The 26,952-nt window shown below is 38.3% G+C and overlaps 1 protein-coding gene across 4 annotated transcripts in view; it reads left to right on the forward strand.

The window, feature by feature from the left end:
* The window catches only part of ULK4 (unc-51 like kinase 4), a 191,974-nt gene that overhangs the window by 120,910 nt on the left and 44,112 nt on the right, over positions 1–26,952 (forward strand). For 3 of the 4 annotated variants that reach the window (XM_065665495.1, XM_065665494.1, XM_065665496.1), the window contains 3 exons: positions 1,462–1,628; positions 5,053–5,151; positions 13,101–13,286. In XM_065665495.1, the coding sequence (XP_065521567.1) occupies positions 1,462–1,628; positions 5,053–5,151; positions 13,101–13,286 (452 nt within the window). The remainder of the gene's footprint in view (positions 1–1,461; positions 1,629–5,052; positions 5,152–13,100; positions 13,287–26,952) is intronic. The other variant, XM_065665497.1, reaches the window with a different exon arrangement.

A 26,952-nucleotide genomic window follows, 5' to 3' on the forward strand; every position in this document is an offset into this window, starting at 1 on the left:
TGGAGTGCTCAGAACTGCAGCCGAAATTGTGCTTTAGAAAAGAAGGAAATGAAATGTGTGAGATTAGACTGATGTAATTTGGTGAGTTTAGTTTATGCAAACAAAGCTCCAGGAAATTCAAAGCTTAGCCTGTGCTGTAGTCTTATCAATCAAACCGCGGTGAAAGAATAATGCTAGTAATCATAAAAACACGAAAGATGTGAGATACAAGAAGAGTGCAAGTCTTTATGATCCTGACCCATAACTGTATTCTAAATTAATGTTTTTGTTTCATTTCCTGGGGAAAGTATTAAGCTGGATGAATAGGGAAGGAAAATATTTCATGGAATTTCAGTTAACTGATGGGGCATCTGTCAAAGCCAAAATAGTTTAACATCGCACAGGTTTGACTCCTCAGTAAAGCTGAATGGTATGATTGCAGATTGTCTCATTTTAATTGTACTGATGTTTGTAAAAATATATGCAATTACTTTTTAAAGGAGAACTGGTAAAAGCACTCTTTTTACTTCAGTGAAATCAGTGAAATACTTCAGTCATTTTAGAGTCACGGAGGACTAGAAGCTAATATACTAATATACCACAATGTTACTGCCTGTGTGCACCCAAATCACATTATGGCTAATTACCAGCTTAAAATAAGATAATTTACAAGCATAGTTTTGTTCTTGGTGAGGAACAAAATATCTTTTATTCATTATGAATCTCTGAAAGAAAAAGATTTAAGATCAAACATAATGAACTCAGTCATTTTGTATTTGAGAGTAAGAAACATTCTGAATTTAATCTGTATTGCCTTGAAATGGATTATGTTTTTTCTGATATGTCAGTTGATTTGTGGGTTAAGCAAGCTACAGGAGTTGACGGCATTAAATTCCAAAGGATCTTTAGAAAAAGCTTTAAAACAAGAAGGTATTTTCAGGAAACTTTTGATTACCATCAGTCAAACAAATCTTAATAACATTTTAGGTGTAGTATTCAGTGTTCCTTACGTAATGTTCTGCTGAATATATTTTATGTTAGGCATAAGATTGTAAGGCATATGGTAGAGGTTGTAATTGGCACACCAGTTAAGACACAAAATCTTGGGCTTGGAGCTTGATGTGTCATTTTATACAGCCTGGAGAAATTGCTTCATTCTTGTGACCAGGAGTGTTGTGAAGGAGACTTGTGTACCAGCGTGCTATGGAAAAGTTTAAGACTCAAAGAACGTCTTTTATTTAATGAATATTATGTAATTTTCCATGCAGTTAGGAAATTTGATTGTATCCGTTTATGAGCTGCTCCAAACAGAATAGGAGAGAAGGTAATAAGAATAATGGCTAAAAAGAGAAAGTTTAATAAATATTTGTAATGTATGTGCCTTCTTCTTCATTCTAATCTATGATTTTTAACTAAGCTACCTTCCACATTGTTCTTTTCCTGAGAGCCTATTTCTCTTTTTTTGTCTCACTTTCTATGTAGGACTGGTTCATCATATCTGTAGTCTCCTAACAGAAACTGTGGCTCTGTACTTGGAGGCAGATGATAAAAGCAGCACCAAGACAGTGAATGCACCACTTCTGTCCTTGCTTGACATTTTGCACTGCATGCTGATGTATACAGCCAACATTGTGCGCCAGACTTTACAGGTATGGAATTCATTTCCTGGGGTCATCACCACCTTAAACAACTTCTATAGAATCACAGAATGGTTTGGATTGGAAAGGACCTTAAGATCATCCAGTTCCAACCCCCTCCCATGGGCAGGGACACCTCACATTAAACCATGTCACCTAAGGCTCTGTCCAACCTGGCCTTTTTAGATAACTTCCTGTTATCCTAATAATGAAATTCCCACTATTCTGATTTCATTGACTTTTTAGTGTGGTGGAAAGAGAAAAGCATGTATTTTTCAACTTCATGTCACTGTTTCATGTAGTTACCTGGCTACAGTATCTGTATTAGCCTGACTGTGTGCTGGAAACACAGACCCTAGCTGACTGGTTTGTTTCTGTAATACATTTGCTTGATGATAGTTCAAAGCATTTTTCTTCCATTCATTTTAAAAGATTACTCCATAAAAAAAATCTTATTATTCTAAATCGCATGTGATGCTGTACTTGAAGAGCGTATGAAACCCTTGCCTGTGCACTGACGAAAGTATTTCCTCTCATGCTGCTCAATTTGTCTTCCAAATTTTTGTTTGAACCGCTGCAAATTATGGCATTGATAGGACTTCCTCTTCCAATGAAGACCTCCTCCTCCTTAGAAATGAAGCACAAAAAGATACTATTCAAAGAAATTGCACATAACTCTCTCAAGAACAAAACAAGAAAAAGCTTTCATCTTTTTTTAGACATGATGTTAAGCTAGCAATATTTGCTTTGGTTTTAAAATACCTGCCAAATCTTGAAGTTAGTCAAGTGGAAGCAATTTCTCTATTTAGGCTGCAAACAACACCACATACTCTTCGTGTCAGTTTTTTGATGTTCTTGGGATTATCCACTGAAGAATAGAGAAGCCTTTTAGGTCCAATATATCTGAAGGGCAGAGATTCAAAAGATTGTAGCCAAGTTGTACATTCAGGACATGGCTTCTTCAATCTGACAGAGTCCTTCTCCAAGGGTTGGTTATTTTTTGTGGGGGTTTTATAAGAAGATTTAATGTATGAAGTGGGTGTAGAAAATTGAGCCCCTGCTTTATTTCCTACACAGATTTACATAATCAGTGATGTTATAATCCTGAGAGATGGGGTTTCCTTAATTTTTTTTGGAAGAAATTTAGCTTAGATCTGATGGTATGATACCATGTCTCTTCTGAGTCCTCTGTTAGCAGGTTCTGTGATGGGTTTCTTATCTAAGAATCACTTTTTAAATCAAATTCTGTAGGCTAATTGCTGGTTGTCGTGTTGTTGGCATCACTCCATGTAATCACAGAGGGCTAAATTCTGTACTTAGTTTCCATGCAGCGGTGGTGAAGACACATATGAGGAAAGAGGATCTTGCCCATGGATTAGTAATAGTAGTGAATCTGATTATTTTTATTTAGCTACAAATCTAAATCTGTACATTCAAAGCCAAATTCTGTTCTGGCTTTACGTGAATACATCAGTTGATTGATGTGCTAGACTCCAGCTCCATTTTTGTCCAGCTCTGGTCAAAGTGATCTGCTTTGCTCTGGAAAGCCAATGGGAACAAGAGGCAGCTGGAAAACTGAGTTTTAAAGCACAGCTCTCTCCTATACCCCTATAAAACTAGTTTTGCAGTGAATTTACTTGCCTTGGCATACTTGTCTTGACAATACCTGTCAAAGGGCCCCTGTGGGTTCTACAGCTGCATCATTACAAATGCCTTACTGAATGATGGCCATTAGTTGGTGACTACAGTGCATCTGCATAATATTCCACTGTCCATGGGTCACTAAATGCATCACTGTAGTGGTAACAAATATTCTTGGACTGTTTTTATAGGGATCTTCTGAATAAGATACCTAAAACTGAACTTGAAAAAGAGAATCAAATTTTCTCCTATTATCCATTTTTGAGGCTTAAGTTGACTTTTACAGATGGTACTATCTCCGCTTGAATCCTTTTTATTGAAGTTTTTTATATGTAAAGTGATAAACTTATCCAGCTGCATAGGCAAAACATGGCACCACTTTTCCTTTGCATTTCAGTACTTTATGGTGAATGGTGCTGGTAGCTGTATCCAGCTTTATTCAAGAGTTAGCTTTCTGTGGTCACTAAATATATAGAAGTTAAAGAAAGTAGTCAAACATAGAATAATAGAATCAACTGGGCTGGAAAAGACCATTAAGATCATAAAGTTCAAGAGTTACCTGTTTTCTCATCCAAGCACTAACCAGAAAAGCTATTGTAAATTTTGCTGAAGTGAAGGTGACTTATTTCCCTTTCTTGATTAATATAGACACTTCATTTTGTTTTACCCTCTCTACACTATGCCCTTCTGCCTTTCTTATACTTAAGCATTCTGGGTCATTTGTATATCCCTCATTGAGACTCACCGCAATGTGTCATATTACCCAGAGAAACACCTTTCCAGATCTGTTTTGTTCCTAAATTCTCTCCAGAAGAAAGGCATTATCCTTTCAACTCACCCGTATCAACAGTGGAGCCTCAGCAGTAGTGTCTCCTGTCTCAGGGGACTTGCTGCTGTGTTTGCTTAATAAATGGAAGTCCTCAAGTATTATACTTGGATGATGGTTTTAGAATTGAGCTTCAAATGAAACACAATATGAAATGATTTTTAAATGTGTTCTTTAGATAAAATGTGTACATTTTCCTCTAGCAGCTCAACTGTACAGGGTCATGGTCCAAAGCTGGTGCAGAATAATCAAGTTAAAGGCAAAATCTTTCAAGCAGGTCTTTCTGGTGTCCTGGAGCAGGGGTGGGTTATAAATAGCGCTGCCTAGGATGGCAGTGTGTTTTGATGAGGGGAGATGACAGTGGCCGGAATTACAAGTAATAACAGATCTTATCACAGGCTTTGGTCACTTGAAGGTTTTCTGCTTCCTATTTCAAAAAGTAATTTTAGTTGTTGTATGATGAACATTTCAAGAGACACAGAGTGAGTCAGAAGGGCAAAATTGGACATCGTTGCTGAGAATCCTAACTTTTCAGTCGCCTTGATTTTCTTGACTTTAGTTGCACTTAAAATTCCTCTTGATAAAGGAAAAAAAACCCATCGAACTTCAGTTTTAAAATAGGCATGGTCTGTTGAAGGGAGTACAAATGCAGAAAACATTTATGGCTTTAGAGATATCCTTTGCATAGACAGTTTATAGCATCTTGCTGAAGAAATGTCATATAGGTCAGTATATTCAGCCTATGCAGGATGGGCATGACAGCATGAGTCGCTTTTGCTTTGGGCTTGTTGTTATAGGCACAGGGAGCATTAACTGCTCCTTGGGAGCCCAGGAATACTTAACTAGGAAAGAGTTTATAAGTCTCCTTCAAACTTGTGTTCAGAGTTTGGCCACCTAATGGACCTAATTTGTTTGTTGTAACACAACAGTCACCAAGGTTGCTTTTTATTCTTTTCTCACCTTATTAAGGCACAGAAATCTGGCACAGGAGGGGACACACAGGCTGCTGAAGAGCTTCTGCTTATCAATAAACCCCTGACGGACCTAATTAGCCTGCTCATTCAACTGGTGAGGATTTGCTTGTTTGTGAGCCTTTTGGAATGTTGGTGAAGTTGGAATTACTGAACCGAATTCAACATCCTTGAACTCTGTTTGCTAAGTTTTCATTGCTTGTAAGCTCCCACCTAGACTCTAACAATTCTTAGAAATCAGAGGTCACAGTGACTTGCAGGTTACCAGTGACACCAGAGTAAGTCTGTCCCAAGCATAAAAGTGGAATAAGGTGCAGGATGCAGATTTTCGGTTTGGATACATATGTATAGTCAAATTTTAGTCCTTTAGAATGGACTAGTGATCGCTGCATAGGGAAAGTAAATGAAACAAGTACTTCTACCATTAGAAAAGTCAGGAAACTTTAACTGCAGTGAGTAATGCCTCTTAATATTATTTTGGTTTTGAGCCTTTGGAGTTTTTCTCAAGGGTTTAGTTTTATTTTAACATGGTCGTGGGGGATTTCCACGTAGGAATAGCCCCTGATGATCTGTAAACATCTGTGAAGTCTGTTTAAAGTCAGACTTTTCCAGGGTTTGCTAGATGCCACAGAGCTGCCTTGAAATCTCCACAGAGTGCTGTATTGTGGCCCTGATGCATCCCATCAGCTCAACCTCCATCATACTGTGCCAGAGATTTGTATTAGCTCCGTGTGTAATAGCTTGTAGTAGAGGAATTCTTGAGTTGGACAGGGGTTTTAGAGGCTGTCTCAGCCTTTTATGCAACATAAAGCCATTAAAATGGTATGTGAGAACTTCCCTGTGGAATATTACACTATCCTTTCCAGGTTATGTTGCTTAGAGGCATTTCAGATTCGCTGTGTTCTCTTCCAGACTCAATTTTTTTGTTGTTGTTTTTCATTTAAATATAGGTTTTCAGACGTATTATGATATAAATACTGTGCCCTTTTTACTATCTTTAGCTCTGTCATGTTCTATTTTGGGGAAGAATGGGATTCTTTTTTTATTAATTTTTGGCATTACACATGTTGCTAAGTTCTCCTTTGATGGATTTATTTTAACCGGCTATTGACAAAGGCTTTTTGGAAATGTTCACTGCATGACCTAAAACAAAGTGACTGAATTTTCACTATATAATATATCATCTTTATAAATTCTTTTAATTTATTTCCTGTTAATTTTTTAATCATTATATGTGATATATAGCAAGACATGAAGTGATGCAAATGTTCTTTTAAAGTGAAACTAGCCATAAATTTAAACTCCATTAATTCTCAACAGAAAATTAGAGGCCAAGCTTTACTCAGCATAAACCACCTGGAAGTCTTTTATAAGTTTTTAATTAAAGGATAGGATAATTGTATAGTTAGCATGAACTGATTAGATCCTAACTTGCCCTTGTATTTGAGAAGCATGACTGCAAATTGCCACTAGGTTTTGCTTTGTTCTGTGTTTCTGCAGATTCTGGTGTGTTTAAAATGCTTATTTAATATCTGCTGGGTTTAAGAGGAAAAACCATTGATGGTGCTGCTTTTGGGGGGATGGGTTTGAATGTTTTTTGATGCTATTTTGCTAAGGATTTTGTAAAATTAAGGGATTTCCTCTTGTAATACATGTTCTTTACATGTGCTTGATTAGACAAATGAAAGTTATTTCAGCTAGGTTTGTTAAATTTTATATCCTTTACCCATTGCTATATTAAACATTTCCTGTTAAGGCTGGAAGAGTTTGACCAATTGAATAATAATTTTAACATTTAGGATCCACTTGTTTAAAATGTTTTGTGCTCTAATCTCTTCAAATAGGACTAGATTCTTTGTGAAGTCTAGTGGGTCTCTCCAGATGTATATGCTTTCTACTCCTCAAAAAGACTCAGGTCTACCCAAGCTTATGTTCTGTGTAGCTGCCAACAGTAGTTGGCTGTATTCATTGAGCCGTGTGGTTATGTAGCACTTTATTAATGTTTTGATGCATTTAGTTCTTTGTGAATTTATTTTCTGGAGGTAATAGAAGTCTTAAATTCTGAACCAACCATCACTTTAAGATACTGAGTTGAAATCATTTTCTGTGGTTTGCTATTTCTACCTATCTTACCATATTTATAGTTTCTTATGTCAGAATAACTGCTTTCCCTCATCAATTTGTATATCCATCAAGTAGGTGAGTGTTCCATGCCCCATTACTTGTCCATTAGTTTCCTCGAGTTCTGTATGTCTCTCTTTTAAAAATCCCTCAAAAATCAGTATGCATAAAACTTGAAAATGTCAAAACCCTAGAATCAGTTTTTCCCCTCTATAACCGTGATTTAGTCTGTCATTAAGACCTAGCAAAGTAAGCATAGGAAACCTAGATTGCATGTAAATGAAACTTCAGAGTTTATCAGAATGCAAAAGAAGACATAATTAAAAGTTCTGTCATGCAGAAAACACTGCAAATACAGAGAATTCAATATGTAACCCCATGATCAGTCTCCCTGAAATGATCAATAAGAGGAAAATAAATCGAGCATTTAGGGTTTTGCTTGGCAGCTTTGTGTTTTAAAGTTAATTACACTTAGCTTTTTGTGTGTAACTTTGCTCAGCTTGAAAACAAATCTGAATTGGTTATTATACTGAAACTTGCAGCAATTACGGAAGATAACAAATACCTTCTTTTTGATGTACTGTTACCCTGAAAGAAAAATATTGTAATATTTGCTTAGTTCTTAAATCACTTCAATGTGGATTTTCAGAAACATTTCTGAAACTTTGCAGTTACCATTAAAAAGGAGTTTAACTCCTCTATGGACCCTAGATTTAGATCCTAGGCGTAGATCTTCCAGGCTTTTCTGAGCCTACAGGACTGCTGGGAGAGAACTTTACCTGTCTTCTGGTGGTAGGCTTCTTCATTGTAGTAGTACTAGTAATAGCTGCAGTTCCATACTATGCTCTGTATATTACTGTTGCAAGACCAGTTGATCATGTGCAGACATGAAGAGGGCAAATACGGAGCCTCACTGCACATGGATGAATGAGATAATCTCTTCTAGGTCCTTTCTGTCTCTGTGTTGCACTGGTTCTGAGGCTGTGCCCTGACTCTGGTTTCAGAGCGTGTGAAGGCATTTGCCAGTGACTAATGAAAATGACTGCAGAAGAGTGATAACACTGTAGACTTCTATTTCACATTTCTTAGGAATGCAAACAGTTCTGTGGCCAGAGTGGAAAGGCATCTATTTATTTCCTGTATTGCATTATGTATTGCTGTTCTTGTATTTGAAATGTTATGTGTGAATTATATGTGAAGAATTCTGCAGAGCTACCTTAAAAAACAAAAATCAAGCAAACCACCAAAAAACCCAAACCCCAACCAACCAACCAAAACCACCCCAAAAGACACCAGAGGAAATAACAGTATATTGTCACAGCATTTCAGAATGGGGACTTAGTTTCTCAGCAATTAAACTTGATTATCATGAACTGGAAATACATTGGTTTTTTAAAATATATTCCCTAATTTCCCAATTTTGCCCTAATCTGTAATAATGTTTTAGTTTTTCATTTTAAACTATGCATGCTTACTACTAATGATAGCATAGTAAAGTGAGCAGATTTAGTAATGATGTTTTGCTTTTACATTTTGTTTAATGTTCGAAAAATCATCTTCCTTATAGTTCCCAACGGTGCCTCCTTTACAGCACATTCTGTAATCACACTACTGATCTAATGAACATCTACCTCTCACCGTAATAAACTCTCTTTGTGGATAACCTCATTAATGCACTGAATAGTGTCCCCTCCGGGTAATCCAGACAGTTTCATTGTGGCTTTAAAATTAGATGCTGTAACAACTCCAGCGCTGTGAAAACTGCCCCTTCAGCTCAAATGATCACACATTTCTTGCAGTGGTTTGCAATTCATGAACACACTGCAACTCTGGTCAAAATGAAGGCATTTTTGACAGCAGGTTACAGAAATACCAATGCCTAATAACAAGAAACTCCCTGCTTTTCAGCACGTTAAAATATACAGAGCAGGTTCCATCTAGAAAAGAAGAGAGAATTTTGTTTTGACCCTGTTGACAGGGAGTTAAAACATGGCTGTAGAAGTTAAGGAATCCAGAGTCTCCGTTGCACAAAAGTTTTGTCATGAGGCATTAGTTTAAACTGTTGAAATGTAAAATAAATCTACAGTTCTGAGGTAGAGAATGGCAAAACTGATGCCTTTAGCTGTTCAGTAATTTATTTTGAGGAGCTGGATTTTCTACATGCTATACACTAGCTCAGAATATTAACAGCTGCAAGGAGAAAGAGTGCTAATGTTTCTACTTTGCTGAAGGGCTGAATCCATAATCCCCTGTAAGACTGATAAAGCAAAAAGAAATCAAAGGCCACAAGACTTCTTTTTTCATGCAATTATGAAATATTAAGGGTCAGATATTTTCCTAAACACTTAGAGCTCTAGTTTTTCATGGGTTTCTCTTCCTCTGAAAGAACAAAAACTTAAGTAGCTGCTGTTATAAATGCATTTCTAAGACTTAAAATATACTTCTTTATATCAAATGGAGTTGTTATGTTTAGAAAATGATCAGAACACTGTTCCAGCTGATTAAGAGGTGAACTATCTGTCTGTATTCATTGCCTAGCTACATGATTCTAGCTTCACTGTTCTTATTAGACAGGAGATACTATTTCTTGAAAGCTGAGTTTTTATTCCTCGGGCTTCTGTATTTACAGGTATTCTGTTTTCAGTCATTGCTTTTTTGCATGCCAATAATTTTCTTCAGATCTCCTGCTCTTTATAACCACTACCAACATTGACTGCCAGTCGGTGGTAAAATTCAGGCTACCAACTTACAACTTTTGACATCTAAATCACTACTTGTCAGTAGTGAAACAGCAAAATGGGGAGAGTTATAGAGAAAAGTGCTGATGTGGACATATTTAAATAGGGACATTGCTCTTCCACCTTAATTATTGATGAGTTAGGCCGTAGACCAATGATTCTCATCCTGTCCAGACTAAATATGGTCTTTCCTATTCCCAACATGTTTCCCTCTTCATCCAGGACCTATGCTGTTATTGTTTTACCCTGCAGTTTTCCAGGATGGCAGCAACTTGTTCCCCGAACTCTAGATAGTACTGAAGCTCAAAGGGACTCTGGTGAAGCAGAGGAACAGAAGAACCTGAAGTACAACAGGGGATGAAGGCCCTTGAATTGAACAGGATGATGTCCTGTCTAGCAAGTTCTGTGAACCCTGGAATGGTAACTGTGGCTAGGTTTGGAGAATGGTCACGGAAAGCTTGACATCCTGTGGGGACTGAAACTATCTGATGCCATGACATATTGGATGGAGAATTCCAGGGTCTTCCTTCCTTTTGCTGGGGGACAAAGAACAGCAGCAACAGTGCTTATAGGTCAGGCTTGCCAGGAGGAGATAAGCAGAGCCTAAGACCAGCCCCTCATCATCTAGGGCAAAATGTTCAGCTGTCAGGCTAACTGGGGATTCCTGCTGAAGACAGCCTACCTTGGGCATAATGCTGACAGGCTGGAACTGCTCATTTGCCTCCTTGAAAATCATGTACCCTCCTGGTGTTAGGAAGAACTGCCAAAGACATGGTACGTTATGTATTTCTTCACAGAAGGTTGTTTCCCCTCTTCGGATACTTAATGAATATCTAGGAAAAAAGACCTTGGGAACAGTCTCACTCCTAAGTATGGCTGTTGTGATTACTGATTACACATAGGATTTTGTGCTTATGGAGCCAAGGGAACCAGCCTCCACTGCCATGCCAGGGCAAGGACAGATCTATCCAAATGTTCACTGATTTTTATGTTCTGTTTTTGATTAGCCACAAACAACATCTGAAAAGTCCTTCTTGGACTGTGATTTTTCTTCAGAGAGAGGTTGACGTACCTGTCTATGCTGAGCTAGTAGCAGACTGTAAGCTGGAGTGCTGCTGTTACAAGGGATGAGAGATACGTTCAAGTAGTTTAATTTCTCTTTCCTTTATCTAATAGCAATTTCTGAGTGAAGGAAATACAAGTCAGCTTAAAGCCACCAGTGGATTTTTTTTTTACTTGCTAAGGATTGGAGATATAAATGGATCTGTAAAGCTTGTTACTATTCGTAGCTTTTCCTCCTTTTAAGCCTTTCTATTTATGTTGATGATGTCGTTAGATAATTCTGATGTTGGAAAGGAAACTATCAAATAGGTGGCATTTAGATTGGAATGAAGAAAAACCATACAGCAAAACTGTGGAAGAAATAGCTTCTGTGGTCCTGTCACTTGCATAGCATTAGGTCAAATAGGATGTGATATGTCTTGGGGCTATGTATGCAGAGCTTACATCTCAGTTCGGGCTGGTTTAAACAGCCAGCTCTGGGAAGCTAATGGAAAACAGGATTCTATTTGCATGCAGATCTCTGAGGAATTGCTGGTTGAATATTTGAGGGCTGTGTGTCTGATATATGCATAGAGAGCTTTAAAGTAACTGTACAGGTTTTCCTTAAAATGAAGAAAACTTGGGACGTTCATACTGCAGATTAAATGAGTAACATTATTGCAGTGGTTGTGCATATTTTATAACTGGTTGGACAGACTACAGAAATGGTTTCCTTTTATTGTCAGTAGGGATAGCGAGTTAACTGCAATCTAGCTGCTTTGTTTATAAACACCACTTCTGGAATGCAAAACCCGAATAGGAGCAATGAGGAATTTTTACACTTCTGTGCCTTATTGGTTACGATGACCACCGCTGTATTTTGTTCAGTTCATATATTGTAAGGTGGGAAAAAGTAGTTGTAATCAGTCTAGGATCATATATAACACAAGACACAGGGGTTTCCGAAATCAAATCCACGTTTTAGTAAGAGGGTTTGTTAATTTTTTAGGAAAAAAAAAAGTTTGTGGTATGTGAATTACCTGTGATGGAGAATCTGTCTCCATTCTAAGGAAGATGTGTCAGCAGTTAAGCACTCTGATTAAAGAAAGAATAAAAGAAATCAAAGTATTATCTTCCTTCTAATCTTTATCTAAAGCAATTGAGCTATCATCTCATACCAGTCCTTTTTCAGTAAAGGAATGAACCTATCCTCAGCCTGCTTTTTCTTACATATAACTGAGAGAATATGATCAAATGCCCTTTAACCCTCCCTTTGATAAGCTGTAGACACTGAATTCTTCAGTTCTTTGCTCTTGTTTTCCAATCTGTCATCCTCTTGCCTGTTCCCAAGAAACCTCTGTGATTTATTTCACTAGCTTTCATGAACTGTGCTAAAACTAGGTGCTGCATTCTTGTTGTCATTCCACAGTGCCAAATACAGGCATAATATAGTATCTATACTTGTTATTTCCAGATAGTACTTTCAAGAAGGATATAAAGCATTTTGATAGCAGTGTCATACTATCAGAAGCTCATTTAAGACGATTATTAGCCGTGCCCTCAAATCTTCTCCACAACTTTGCTTCCTAGGAAAGAGTTTTTCCATCCCTTTGCAAGGGCCTGCTCCTGTGCAGGCCTGCATTCTTCAAAGGCATGCAGAAAAGCTGGAATTCAAGAAAATATTTAAAACCTCCAAAGTATACCTCCTAATGTGACTATTTAAAATCCATTAAATAGCCAGAGAGCCTGTATTCTACCTCAACCAGAAGCCATAGGCTTGAATTAAAAATAAATGAAGTTTTATGGTGTGCATTATGTAGAAGATGAGACATCACGGCTGTAATACCTTCTGCTATCATCACTTCTGTTTAAGGCAAAAACTAAGAGTTGGGAGCAATGTTTTCAGTGCTTTTATGTCGCTTGAGTTAGATTTGATAGAATCATAGTGGAGACATTGTTATACTGCTGCTTAAGAACAGATATATTACAATCCCCTCACTTTATTAAGCTTAGTTTAATGGAATTTTGAGTCTCAACTAGAAATGATTCTTTCCTGGCACAATGCAAATGTCAATACTCTCCCAAACCCCCGCTGATGCGCAGTTTTTCTGGAATTGGAATTTGATTTTTGTTTGTTCATTTTTAGCTTCCCAGTGAAGATACTGAAATATTTGCGAGCGCCTCACAGTGCTTATCATTGCTGGTGCAGCTCTATGGAGGGAACAGTCAGGAGAGTATGTCTCCAGAAAACATGGACAGCTTTGCTGAAGTACTGAAGTCCAGAAAAGATACACAACAACTGAAGCTTTTGTTGAGAATTGTGAAGAGACTGGTGAGTCGGCTTCTCAAGACTTTAAAATTCCACCTGTTTCTTTTGTAGAATTGGATCATTTTGGGTGCTGCTTTGTGCTTTCAAATTATAAAAAAAGAGTATAAATCAGTTCTGAAAAGAAAAAAATATATGAAGACAGGCTGAGGAAGTTGGGGCTGTTCAGCCTGGAGAAGAGAAAGCTGCGTGGAGACCTCATAGCAGCCTTCCAGTACCTGAAGGGGGCCTATAGGGATGCTGGGGAGGGACTCTTCGTCAGGGACTGTAGTGACAGGACAAGGGGTAACGGGTTCAAACTGAAACAGGGGAAGTTTAGATTGGATGTAAGGAAGAAATTCTTTACTGTAAGGGTGGTGAGGCACTGGAATGGGTTGCCCAGGGAGGTTGTGAGTGCTCCATCCCTGGCAGTGTTCAAGGCCAGGTTGGACAGAGCCTTGGTTGACACGATTTAGTGTGAGGTGTCCATACCCATGGCAGGGGGGTTGGAACTGGATGATCTTAAGATCATTTCCAACCCTAATGATTCTATGATTCTATGATAATTTACATGAATTTAAATTTTATGTGTTTAAATTTCATTTAAATTCTCTGGCAAAAGATGGCCTTCTGCACTTGAAACCTTTTCCAAAATGACTGTAGGATTTCTCCTCTTTCAGTTAACTTTTCAGCTATTTAAATAACTTGCCATTTATAGACATGTTTAGTACTTCAGCTTGGTGAAATATTGGAACAATTCTCTGAATGCTTTCTCAAAAAACTGATCTGGAAGCATTAAATAGCTGTTCAGAAACACTGTGCTTGGTTTCATGGTAAATAAAATCCCATTTTGTACTTGAAATAGGTTTGTGGGTTGACTGTTGACTCCTCATTGTCACCAAGCAATTGGGACCACTTCTGGAGTGGTCGTGATACAGAATGCCAATGAGCAGAGTCATGCAAGGCCTTACTGTGGTGCTGTTCTTCATGAGTAGGGGTTTCAGTTCTGTTATGCTCTGACATGGGGACATGACAGTAGCATTGTGTCTTTCAAGTAGATTAGGTGAAAAACATACTGTATCTGTAACATTCTCTTAGATAATACTATGGGTTTTATCTTGAAGCCTTGTGATAAGAAGCTTTGCCTGCATTGTCACCTTGTGTTGCTTAATTACTTTACCCTTTCTCTCCAAGAGCAGGAGTTTTCAATTAAAAGAGGGCAACTTCCCCAGTGTAAGATGCAGAAGGCACTTGAATTCTGAAAGTGCAGTGCTACATACTAGGGTGAAGCCATAATCAGTGGCAGCAGGAGTTGAGAGCTAAACAGTTGCTTCCTCTTAAGTTTCACTCCTTTATTTTCTCATTTTCTTCCTGAAAAGAGAATTCTGGCAAAGATTTTTTTTAAAGACACTTCGTACATTTTAAAGAGAAGCTTGTAACTGTGCTTCTCGTTCTGTGTAATTGTTTGCTGTGTAGAACTGGCTTTTGCTTTGCCCCAAGAGCAATAAGAGCAAAGAGGCAACAAAGTGTGAAGAAAGAAAAGAGAAATGAGGCTGCAGTGTACATTTCTAGATCATTTAGTTTCAGTATAGCTACAGACATCTTTCCTTCCATTTTGAAGGCTATAGTTCAGTAGTTGACTTAGAGAGCAGGATATTTAATACAGAAACTTCAGTTGGCTACCTTAGAAGAACAAATTTATGCGATCACCTTTTGAATCTGGCAATTCCTCTACTTTTAGATCTCTCCTTTATATACCAGTGATACTGGTACTTCTTATTAATAAGATCAGGCATAGATTTTCTGTAATTATTTTAATGAGATCATAGGATTTCTTTTGAAAGCAGGGTTCATAGATAATTCGACAGATTATTTAATAAATTTTACATTATTTCTCTAAAATATAAAAAGTCCTGTTCGTAGAAGATGATTATCTTGTCAAAATTGTCATAATCACAAAAGACATTGAAACAGAATCATATCTATTTAAGAAGGATTCAGCCCACGTCAGCTGTTCATGCTGAATTTTATTGCCTAGAGCAGTGTTGTTCTTTTTTAACATCTGAGCAATATTTTAATAGAGGGATCATTAAGTGCACCAATTTCCATTCTTGCCAATCAGTGCTCATACAGAGTATCTTTCCAGTCTGTGGTTACAGCAACTTTAGTGATACAAGCACAGGTATTATGTGAAGCAGGAATGTACAGAAAGAATTCAATATGTTTATGCTATAAATGCGCCAATAGCATGTATTTCCGGAAGTAAGGAAAAGGCATAGCAATATGACTAGTTAATTTGTCCCCATTTGTGTTTCATATGACTCTAGTGAGCCAATGCAGACAGATGCCTCAATTTCAGAGTCTTCACGGCAAGTGTAAGGTCATAGAATTTGTTGATGTACAAGATGACTTTAAATTGATGAAGTGGGAAGTTGTATCTATGTGTTGGTTTAATAGTGTCATTAAGTTTTGCGTCTTGTGTGTGTGGGAGGGAGAGGTTCGGACAAAATTGGATGGTTTTTTGAGTTTGTGAGGGTTTTTTAATAGTCATTGCCAACTTTGACCAGCAAATTGACTGCAGGGCAATGTAAACTTCTTGCAACCCTTTCTTTGCCCGTTTTTTGTCCTACAATTGTTGTATTCATTTATTAAATGGAAATAAAGGTATAGGCCAGGGAGGGAGGAAAATATCTTTGTGCAGACTTAGTCACCATGGACAGCCCTTTGTACAAGCTTTGTTTTGCTGTAAAAGGCCAGGTCGGACAGAGCCTTGGGCGACATAGTCTAATGCTTGGGTGACATGGTCTAGTGTGAAGCATCCCTGCGCATGGCAGTGGGTTGGAACTGAATGATCTTAAGGTCCTCTACAACCCAAACCATTCTGGGATTCTATGAAAATAAATCATTAGAAGTGAAAACCAGAAAAAAAATGCTTTGAGCTTTTATAACTGTTTAAGTAAAAATCATTTAAAACTTTTAAGAAAGGCCACATTGACTTTTTTTTTCTTTTTTCCATTTATAGTCACCTCAGCCTTCAAAGCTTTTTGCTCTGTCAAGCCCACATTAAGCAGTCTTTTTCAAGAATGTCCTCTCACTGGCATTAATATAATGGGCAGAAATGGAATAAAACTGTTGAATCAAAGAAACAGGGTTTTGGGGGTTTAGGGTTTTGTTGTTGCCTTTCCCTTTAGCCCTTTTACTAACCCGTTCTGGTGCTTCATCTTAGATTAGACAATACTGTTATTGAGATATTCTTCATCTTTTTTTAGTGTTTGTGTAATCGATCAGTGATATCAGGAAAGTGATCCTGTCTCATTATTTGGTTCTGGAAGCCTCTCCTGCCACACTTTGTAGAAATCAATTCTTTTCACTTCTACTCTTCTGGTGAACATACAGAGCACCTTCTTGCAGTCCAGAAAAATCATCTACAGTAATGTATTTCTTTGTGAAGTAGAAGAAATTTTCATTTGGGAAGCAAATAGTTCAATTTTTGCTTGCTTTACTGAGAAGTTTTTGATTTCTCTTTTTCCCCACAGGGAAAAGATCTACCTGACATCTCTATTTATTATCTAGTGTGAAATGTAAAAGCAAGTGATTATCACCATAATTTTTACAGAACTAGCCAACATCTGTCCACTGGACACGTAATCACTGTGGAATTACAGCTGCAGACTCACAAAATGTCTCAGCTTTCAAAACGGGAGAAGACTCTTTTTATGCCATCTTATTAGAACTCTGACAAACATGAGGAAGCATCAGGCTTTAACAGGCAGTTCTGCACTCACTGAGGAGAATGAACTTCCGTTCTCTGACTTTTACCCGAAGTATTTGTCAGAAAGGATATTTGAATTTTACCTAAATCACTCTTTTTTAGAATTCTGATTGTGTTTCTAGAACCTCATTTTCACTGTTTTGCATATCATAACTGTCAAAACATTGTTCATCCTTTGTTTGTGAGCAGCTAAGACATTTAGAATGCCATCTGAGTATCATATACCCCGTGGGGCTACATATATAAGATTTCTCAAATCGCATTAGGCTGCATAGTAAAGGTGTTAAGCCTAGGATGACAATACTTGAGCTGTGGCAGAAGTCCATAACTTTCATTTATTTCACTGTAGGACTATTGAACATTAATTTACTTTCCCTGCTAGTTTGGACCACAGCAATGGCATCATTGTGTACCTGCAGGTGGATTTACTACCGTATTTCCAGTCGATTAAAGCCTGGGTTACTATGTCTAAAGTCTTGCGTCCTTAAGTATTTTTGTTATGTAGATTATTAATGATACCATCCTGAGTTTTATACAGAGGTATGCTGAGTTCACATCTCTTGAATTGACAGCTGTGTGTTTGTATATTAAAATATATGTAGATATTTTTACTGTGATAATTCCCACATTAGGTCCTCGTTATATTATTCACTGATCATGCATTATAAGGAAAGATTGCATTTAGAGCTTGAGGAGATATTTAGAGCTTGAAGAGCGATACAGCCCAAGTAGCACAAACATTTGCTTTAGGGTTGCAGTTCTGCAGTCCCTCTCTAAGTCCAGCTTCTTGCTGGAGATTTGCTTCTCAAGAGATTCCCGTAAGTACGTCTACAGGGAGCTTCCCTCAAGGTGAAGCAAAATGCCAAGGGATTTTCAGATAGCATCCCTTTAATGGCTTCAACTCTGAGGATTCAGTGCCACAAGGAGGTGCTTGTGTGGCAGTTCCCTGTGGAGTCTGCCTTCCCAGTCTTACAAAGCTGCAGGAACCCATTGCCATATCTCCTGTGGAGAGATCAGAGCACTCAAATAAACTCAGCTGGAGAAAAACTTCTTTCTCTAACCTCAGTCTTTCAGTGTGCTTTTTAATTAATTTCCTTGCTTATGAAGGTAATCCATAATATTCTATTGCTCTAAGGAGTAATTTTACGACAGAGATACTTGTGAATACAGTATTGTCTCATGGATTGCTGACATTATAGGTATGCTCACTATAAATGACCAGGTTGTTATATGTATTTTTCCTAAATTATCCTTTTTTTAAAAAATCCAGATGACTCTTATATGGATAATTTCTGTCCCTCATTAGTGTTAATCTCTTATTTTCAAGTTCTAACCAAACCTACATCTTTTCCTTATAGGCCATCTTCTGTTGGCTGCAGTCTAATAGAATAATGTCCTTGAGTAGGATGGGGTTTTTCATTAGACACAAACAACTTTAAGATCCCCTCCAAGAAGAAAAAGCTAATCAGCATGAAGATATATTATGTAGATCATGAACAGGATATTTTTGAGTCAGAATTGCTATGGCAGGCCATTGCTACTGGTAAAGCAGCCATATATTGACTTTACAGTGAAGAGTTAAGAAAAACTAGTTCAAATTACTCAGATGAATGCAGCCTCATCACAACGACTCTAACCATTTAAACAGTGATTTAAATAGAGTGATAGTTAGATAGAGTAGGTACATAGTGTAATGTAAGGTAATTCAGCATTTAGTAGGCATAGTTCTGCAGCACAGCCCCTTTGCTGTCTGTTGTAGTGTACCTATACTGAACAAAGAATTGAGCTAATATTAACTTACCTGAGTAATTTCTGTTTTGGTTTTTCATCTCATTCCAGCTGTATTTTGAACTTTGGGTTCACTTTGTGATGTTATACAGGCTCTACCAAATTCTTATAGAAATGAGATATTGTTCTTTCACCATTAAACCCTGATGGAGATCTTTTTTTAAGCTCAGTAAAGCATTTTCATTAGCGGTAAGAAGAAAAACGTTTAAGCAATGAAAGTGTGATTTTTATTTAATAGTCAAAACTGACTGATATTCCAATTTGTTGTCAGACATTCTAGGAGCAACACCAAGTCTTAAAATAACAATTATTTAGTTTATAATTATTTGCTATTAAGGATAAGAGAGCTTTTCCAAGAAGCACTTTCTTTGGAATAACAGGAAAATGTTATTCATATGTTTACTAAGGATATCCAGGTATGAGCAGGATACTGTAGTTGGTTATCATTTGAGATCCCATGGCATTCTTTGTAGTACTATACATGGTTAATTTTAACCTTGCTAATTACATTCTGTGTATTGAAATCCAGGACCCAAATTTGCAGTGTTTAGGTCTGAGAAGAATCTTAGTTCATAATCTAGAATGGTCAGCTGAGGTTTCACCTTAGAGACACGTGCATGTTTATGACTTGTGTGCCTGGCTTACGCAGCTTGTGAAGGGCTAAATTCAAGCTCATTTATGCTGTGTGTAATGCATAGAGTTTTCTGGACACGGAGTAGCAGCGCAATAAGTCAGCCCTGTCCTTGGCTTTCTCTTTTTTTGACATTTGCATCCTATGGTTTCTACTGGAGGAGGGAGAGGGGTGCCTTGGTATTTAGCCTTGTACACTTGGTGTGAGCACTGAAAGAATCTTAATAGGCCTTTTCTGTTTCAGATTAGCTTTGCTTTTAATTTACCTCTTTGAATTTTACAATATCTTTCTTTCAGTTGACCAAACTTCTTAAGCAAAGGCTTCTAAGTCATATATTGATGGGGTTTTTTTTCCAGTATTTATGAAACAGAACAAGTTTCTGTGGGCAAGTCTCAGCCACTGATGCAGTCTCTGGAACTATCTTTCCCTATCTTGTCACTTTTGATCCTGTGCAGAAGTTCCTGTGGCTGATACCAAATTGCAGAAAACTTGGCTATTTTTCAGCCCAAAGCACTGGATGGTACGGGAATGCTCTGGTTGTTTCTTCTCATAGAAAAGGCAAATGCTTAAATCTCCATAAGATTGTCCAGGCTTATAGGATCACTTATTTCTGGCTGTGTCAGAATCCTCTTCTGCTGTGTGAATTTTGTACTTCCTTGACTGTGCTTGCTCTAATTCACTTTATGTGGTATAATTTGCGTCCCTGTGTATGCATAACCGTAACCACAATGTATTTTCTTTATGATTTGGGGCATTCTTAACTCAGTGTCAAGAAATTCTTAGTAACTGGGAGAATTAAAATTTTATTTGAATTGGATCTAAGCTGAGATTGGTTTTTTCAGCTGATCGCTGGAGTCCCCAAGCCTGTTCTATTGAAAATACTAGGCTTTGTATAACCTGTGATAAATCAGAGCATGAAGTTGCTATGTATTAAGTCAGATGTTGAGGAGGTTTTCTGCAAGTAACTTACCGTTTGGGGGATGTATAGGAGTTTGTCTAGCTTAGAAGCTTTTGGTTAAGGAAATATTTACTGAGACTTCTAACTTTTGATGTGATTTAGGTCCTACCTTCTTGCAGCTGGTGATATGTGTGGAATACCCATGGTTATCTTAACCCAGAGGTGCTGGTTTGGTTTATGTGTTTACACCCCTGCAATGACTAATTTGCTGACAGGGTTTTTACTGTAACTGTGAAGTAGTTTCTCCTGTTGAAGAGAGCACACTATCCTTCATCTTGTATTTCCACCACACAAACATCTGCTTTGCTAGCAAATCATATATAGTCTTCTCCCACTCCCAACCCTAAAGTTCACGCAGAGGCCAAGTTTAATGGCTTTCCCTCATTTTTCTTCAGGCTTGGTTTGATGCCGTCAACTTTCTAATATATATATAGCTGGATGCCTCCTACTTTTGCTTTCTGCCTCATCCTAGCAGCTTTATGTTCCATGTTACTCACCTGCCCTCATAAATGCCTGTGATGTTTAATATTTGCAAACTTATTTCATGGTCCTCTGACAAGGAGTAGTAAATATCAAGAACATTTTGCTTAAGAGGACCCATCAACACCTCTTAAATAAGATTTAAACTCTTACAAAGATTTTCTCATTCTCATGTTCTGCAATTGTTAATACCAGGTTACATGCATTTCCAGGTTCTGAAGCATTGAGTAGAAGCGTATGAGCAGTTGTTGCTACTTTCATTACTATAACTGAATTGTATTAGTGCTTGTAGACTGGGACCTCATTGTGGTAAGCTCAATATATGCACAGTAAAAAGTAATTTCTTGCTCCAGAGAGCAATCCAGCTTGTTTCCTGTATTGAAAATAAGATCAAGGAATTGCCTGAAATTGACTCTCCCTAATAAGCAATAATTTGACACAAAGACAACCGTCCTGGATAAAACAGATCCTTGGGCAATGTTCAGTTCTGTGCCAACAGGAATGGGAGTTTTAACTAGTTGCTCCTGATTATTAATACAAAAGTATCTTTGTTTTATTCCAGATATAAATGCTTATGTTCACAGAGGCATTTGAAAGTCTTTGGTCTTCATATAGTTTTCATTTGAGGGTGTTACCAGAAACTAAAAGAGCTTGGAAAGGTTTTGGTCGCCCATGTTGAGATGCAGTTATGCACAGACACCAGGTTTACTGGGTTTTATATAATAATATTCTAGCAAATTCATATTGCAAACCCTTCAACAAATCCTCCCTTTTTTATTACATCTGTCCTCTTAAACTCAGTCTCCTTGCTTACAAGTTTACTGAGGGTGAAATAGTCTGTTACATTTCAGCATGGAAGTAAAATGTTAACTACCATGTACCAGGAGGAATTCTAATGTAGATTCCCTGCTGTAAAAGAGTGGTCCTTCCTTTGACTTCTACATCACTTAGTACTGGACCATTAGAAAAAGAGGTCTTAACATACCCTCTTTGTTAATCCCCAGTGCTCCCTTACTTTCCTTGCCAATGTTTCTATTTATGGATTTTTAAAATATATTTTAAGTTCTGCACTTAAACGTGGCATCTGAAAACCAGTGACTGGGTTTCACTTTGTCTGGATCCTTGCCCTCTTCACCTTCTAAAGCTGGAACACTGCTGAGAAGCTGGTGATTTCAACAACCTTGCCATGAGTAGATCTGCAGGTCACACCACAGCTTTATTCGATAGTCTGTGTGTCGATGCCGATATATAGGTGGACTGCTTGAGAGGGGTATATTGTAGGGGGAGAGTATGTTTACCAGGGAAGTAGTGGAATCGCCATTCCTGGAAATGTTCACAAACCATCTAGATGAGGTCCTTAGTGACATGGGTTAGTGGTGGCCTTGGCAATGCTGGGATAAAGGCTGGACTTGATGAGCTCATGCATTTGATGGTAGGTTGACATATTTGTTAACAATAGGGGCGTACTTTTAAAGTTCTCCAACAGAGGACCTGTGCTCACATGCTGCTTCTCACTGACAATGAGAACCATATCTGGACTTTAGGAACGTGGTGCTGTATAATTTCAGATGACTCCATCCTTTGTGTAAGTGTTCTGAAACAAGGTTGTGTTTAAAAACAGCATTTGTGTGCATTAAGGGTTAGGCTTTCATGAGATTTCTACAGTAACTGACCCCTCTCCCCAGGTTCAAACAGCTGATTCAGTCCAGCATCTTCAGTGATGAAACCTCCACATTTTAAATTATGAAGACTCTATTAGTTAAACGTTTCTAAAGTGCCCAGTGCTGTCACTTCTTTAAACTATTAAAATACAATGTTTTTGTATGAACATCAGTATAAATTTATAACAAAGGGAATTTGTGGTGATGCCGTGTTCTGTGGGCTCTGAATTACTGTCCTAAATTGCACACAGCAGACACTTTCTCTGGGATGAAATACCTAGTTGATGAGTTCATATGATGTGGTATAGGAATATCTTATAATTTGTATACCAGCTCTAGTCTGCTTAAACATCTTGCTGGTTTAGACTGTTCAGGAGGCATTTTTAAGAGCACACCATCCTTAGCCTTGTCAAAAAGCAGATGGTTACCTAAATCCTCTAATTCAGTAAGAGTACTTCTTCCAGAAATACGTAGTGTTCATTTAGAAATGGATCAACAGAAGCATGTAATTTTATAGTATCAGATAGCTCCAATGATTTAAAATTCATTTTTAAAGGAAATTTTCTGGGGTACTTAATTGCAAGAGTGCTGCTGTAGAGCATAACCCCAGTATACGTTGAAAAGTCAAAATGGGATGTTCCGTAGTGCGTAATATTGTACCTTGTGGATGGAAATCTGATCTTTATGCCGTAAATACTGGGTAATTGTAATGAACAGACTTACTGCATGTTACGGTTGCATCAGGAAAAGATTATTTATATTAAAACCTGCCCCTACCTGTGGTAATTAAAATCTGTGTATGAAAACATGCCCCCTACAGCAACGTGACAGGAGGATGGAGCCAGGAGGTGGCAGGTCTCTTTTCCCAAGGAACAAGGGACAGGACAAGAGGAACCGGCCTCAAGCTGCACCAGGGCAGGTTTAGATGGAGCTGAGGAACAATTCCTGCCCCAGAGGGTGCTCAGGCATTGGAACAGGCTGCCCAGGGCAGGGCTGCAGGCACCGTGCCTGCAAGTGCTCACACAGCGTGGAGACGAGGCCTCAGTGCCATGGGGCAGTGGTGGCCTTGGCAGTGCTGGGGAATGGTTGGACTGGGTGAGCTTGAAGGGCTTTTCCAACCTGGTTGATTCTGTGATTCTATGTGAGGTATATATATATGTCATGTGGGGTATGTATACCAAGCAGTGGAGTCCAGCAGACTAACCATTTAAACAAATTACATTATTTGTAACTGCAGTTTGCTATTGTCCCATTTCATCACTGAAAAAATGAAAGAATTGGGGTGGAATACCTTGTTCTCGGTCTGACTGAATGCTTCCTTTGTGGCTTTTCATGCAAGAGGCCAGCATTTCCAGGGAAGGGTGGAACAAGGCTCTCTGCAGCAGTTTCCTCTGCAGTGGCCTTGCAGAGATGCAGAGGCAGGGTTTCCCATGGGAGTCTAGGCTCAGTGCTGCTCCTGAGTGCTGAAGCAAAGAGAGCTTACTGGTAACGCAGCATTTAGTCAGCCCTAACATTTTAACCAAGATCCCTTAGTGAGTTCCTGAGTGTTGCTTGTTTTCATTAGAGCAACAGTCCACACAAGGCAGATTAGAGTTAAGACCAATATCTTTTGCAATTGAGTCATTCCCATGGAAATGAGTGTATTTACATATCCTCATAGTGCTACTTTTCTTCAGAGTACTGCAAGCGTTTAAATGCTATAATACATGATTTTTAGCAGATGTAATAAAATAGCACGTTTACATCAAGCATAAAAGGAATCGCTGTTTATTAAGCTCAGGGCCCTCTTCTGTCATTTTAAACCATTAGTACAGCTTATGTGTTTACAATATAAATGAGGGTGTATTCCCAAAATGGCACACAATATTTCTTTGCAGAGTCCAGAGCTGTAAGATGGCTAAGAGTAATTCATGCCCTATACATCAGTGAATTATATGTGGCCCTGACTCTGCTAATAGAAATAGAGCAATATTTCTTTTAGTTTGGTGAGGAAAAATCTGATTGCTGCAAAGCAAATTACAGCCATCATTGGAAGACTTAAATAATAGGCCCTCAGGATTGCATGAGTGGACTGTCGCTCCACTAAGGAGCTCTGATGACACCAGAGAGATGCTCATGCAATTTATTCATGTGTTGTAGCTCCAAAATGGAACACATATTGCATTTTGAAGGTGATGTTATTTAATAATGAATGATTATTTTTTTTAGGCTCTCCTAGTCTCTGTATCCCTTTCACCGTTATATTTGTTCGGCTCCTTTTCTTGCATGTCTTTCACTATACAATTCCACCTCTAGTTGTATGGTTTGAATTCTTTGCTCGGTTCCTGAACCAGAAGCTCCTGATTTTTTTCTTGACATTTATTTATTGTTTTCTTTTAAATGAAACTGAAAGCTTTGTGGGAATTGATGTTGAAAACCAGAGGAGCAGGAATGTCAGAATGCCTACTCTCATCTTACATTTTGACCACTACAGGTTTTGACAAGATCCTTTTCCCCTTCTTGCAGCTTCATACTTCGATTTTGCATAACTGTTTATGATCTCAGGAATGCATAATTACATTAGCATACTGTTATGTGCTTGTGTGTATACATCTATTAGGCTGTTCTGTAATCCTTTAACATTTTCTCATTAAACTATAGCTTATGTTTTAGCATTTCCATCTACATAATGGTTAGAGGATTTTTAAATGACTAGGAATTAAAATACCTTAATTGTCCAAATTCAGTTGCAGAGATTCCAAAGGAAATCTCATTTCCTGAAAGTACTTATTAGTCCTGAATATCAGGCATACAAAAAGCTCTGGTTTGGCATCCCAAATCACTAGGTACTGTAAGTCCTAGCAAAAAAAGATACTTATTTCTCTTACAAAAGGGTTGAAAGAAGAGATAAAAGAACTAACTGGGGGACAGAAATTCTATAGTATTCAATAGAATTCTAAGGTATTTTGGTTTAGAAGTTTTCATTCCAATTGAGTTTAAGTTGTACATTTCAAATACAATGAAATGAGTGAAATAGGATGCTGTGATATGAGACTGCTCTATGTGGGAAGCCTAATAGTCTTCCTAAACACAAAACTAGCACCAGAAGTTTTTTGGCTTTTAAATCTTGCATCCATGTCTTTTTCCTCATTCCCCTTTTAACAATCTATTTTAAATGGGAGATAAACCTGGTAATGATCTGATCAAGCTTTTGACCCACAAAGTTCAAATGGCTTTGAACCAAAATTTGCCTATCTCTACTAGAAAACAGTAGCAGCCAGGTATCAATCTGCCGAGATATTTTTATTCAACTCTTGCCTTCTACCTTGTAGAACACTTCAGGAACATAATAAATGAATATAGTTCTGGTTGGACTTGGATTAGAAAATAGAATGCAAATGTAATCATGATGACAGTGATTTAGTGACCCTGGGACATCTGGGGGTAAGGCAAGGTGTAGAGGACAGTGGCAGGATGCGGACTGGAACGTGAAAGGAGCAGCATTGACTGCTGATGAATGTGTGTGTGTGAGAAAAAAAAATAGCAATGTGTTGAAATGATTAGAGATGAGAAATATAAAGCAGTGATGAACACTAGCTCAATGTCACAGCAGTTCTGAATGTAATTCCCAAACAGTATGAAGCGCATTAGATTTTGAGGCTACTGAATGTAGGGATTTTAGTCTGATAGGAATCCTGTGTCCTGCTCTGCACAGCCTGTGGCCTCTGTAAGCGCTGCTTTGATCCAGCTCCCCACCTATTTAGAGGAGTTCAGCTTGCACCCTCTCTATTCCAGCAGAGAGGAAGGAAAGAAGAGGTTGCACTTCTCAGGTACCTTTCTGTTCTTCTCCCCTCTGATGGGCAGTGATGCATCTCCCACTCTTCTGCAAAGAAAATGAATCAGACCTGGACTTCTGTATTATAATGTCCATAGTGGGGAATGTCCTCCTGCAAAGTTGTGTGCATTCAGGAAGACTGCAGGGAGAGGTAGGGTGCACCAAAGCCACCATGTATTATAGTATTAGATGAAGTCTTTTAGGGACGTTTTCTAGCCACAATCACATTATTACTGAGAATAGAAAAGTTTTGGCAACCTTATTTAAACCCTCATCCGGAAGATGAGGAAGTGATTGTCCCCACTGGTGGGGCCGCACCTCAAAGTGGGGAGTAGTCTCCACACCCTCCAGGCTTCCATCAACCCGGTTGCTCTGCAAGGCAGCTGCTGCAAACACACTAGCCCAGTGTGCTTAAGCACGCAGGTTCCTCCATGCAGGTGGGGCTGTGCTACAGCTGGACCTGATGCCACGCTTGCAGCACAGAAAGTATCATAGAATCATAGAATAGTTTGGGTTGGAAGAGCCTTTCTAAGGTTGTGTGTCTAGGGGCCACCACATAATGCAGTCACCACCTTTGTGTCTCAACCCA

Source organism: Lathamus discolor, chromosome 2, assembly GCF_037157495.1.
Source record: "Lathamus discolor isolate bLatDis1 chromosome 2, bLatDis1.hap1, whole genome shotgun sequence".
NCBI lineage: Eukaryota > Metazoa > Chordata > Aves > Psittaciformes > Psittacidae > Lathamus > Lathamus discolor.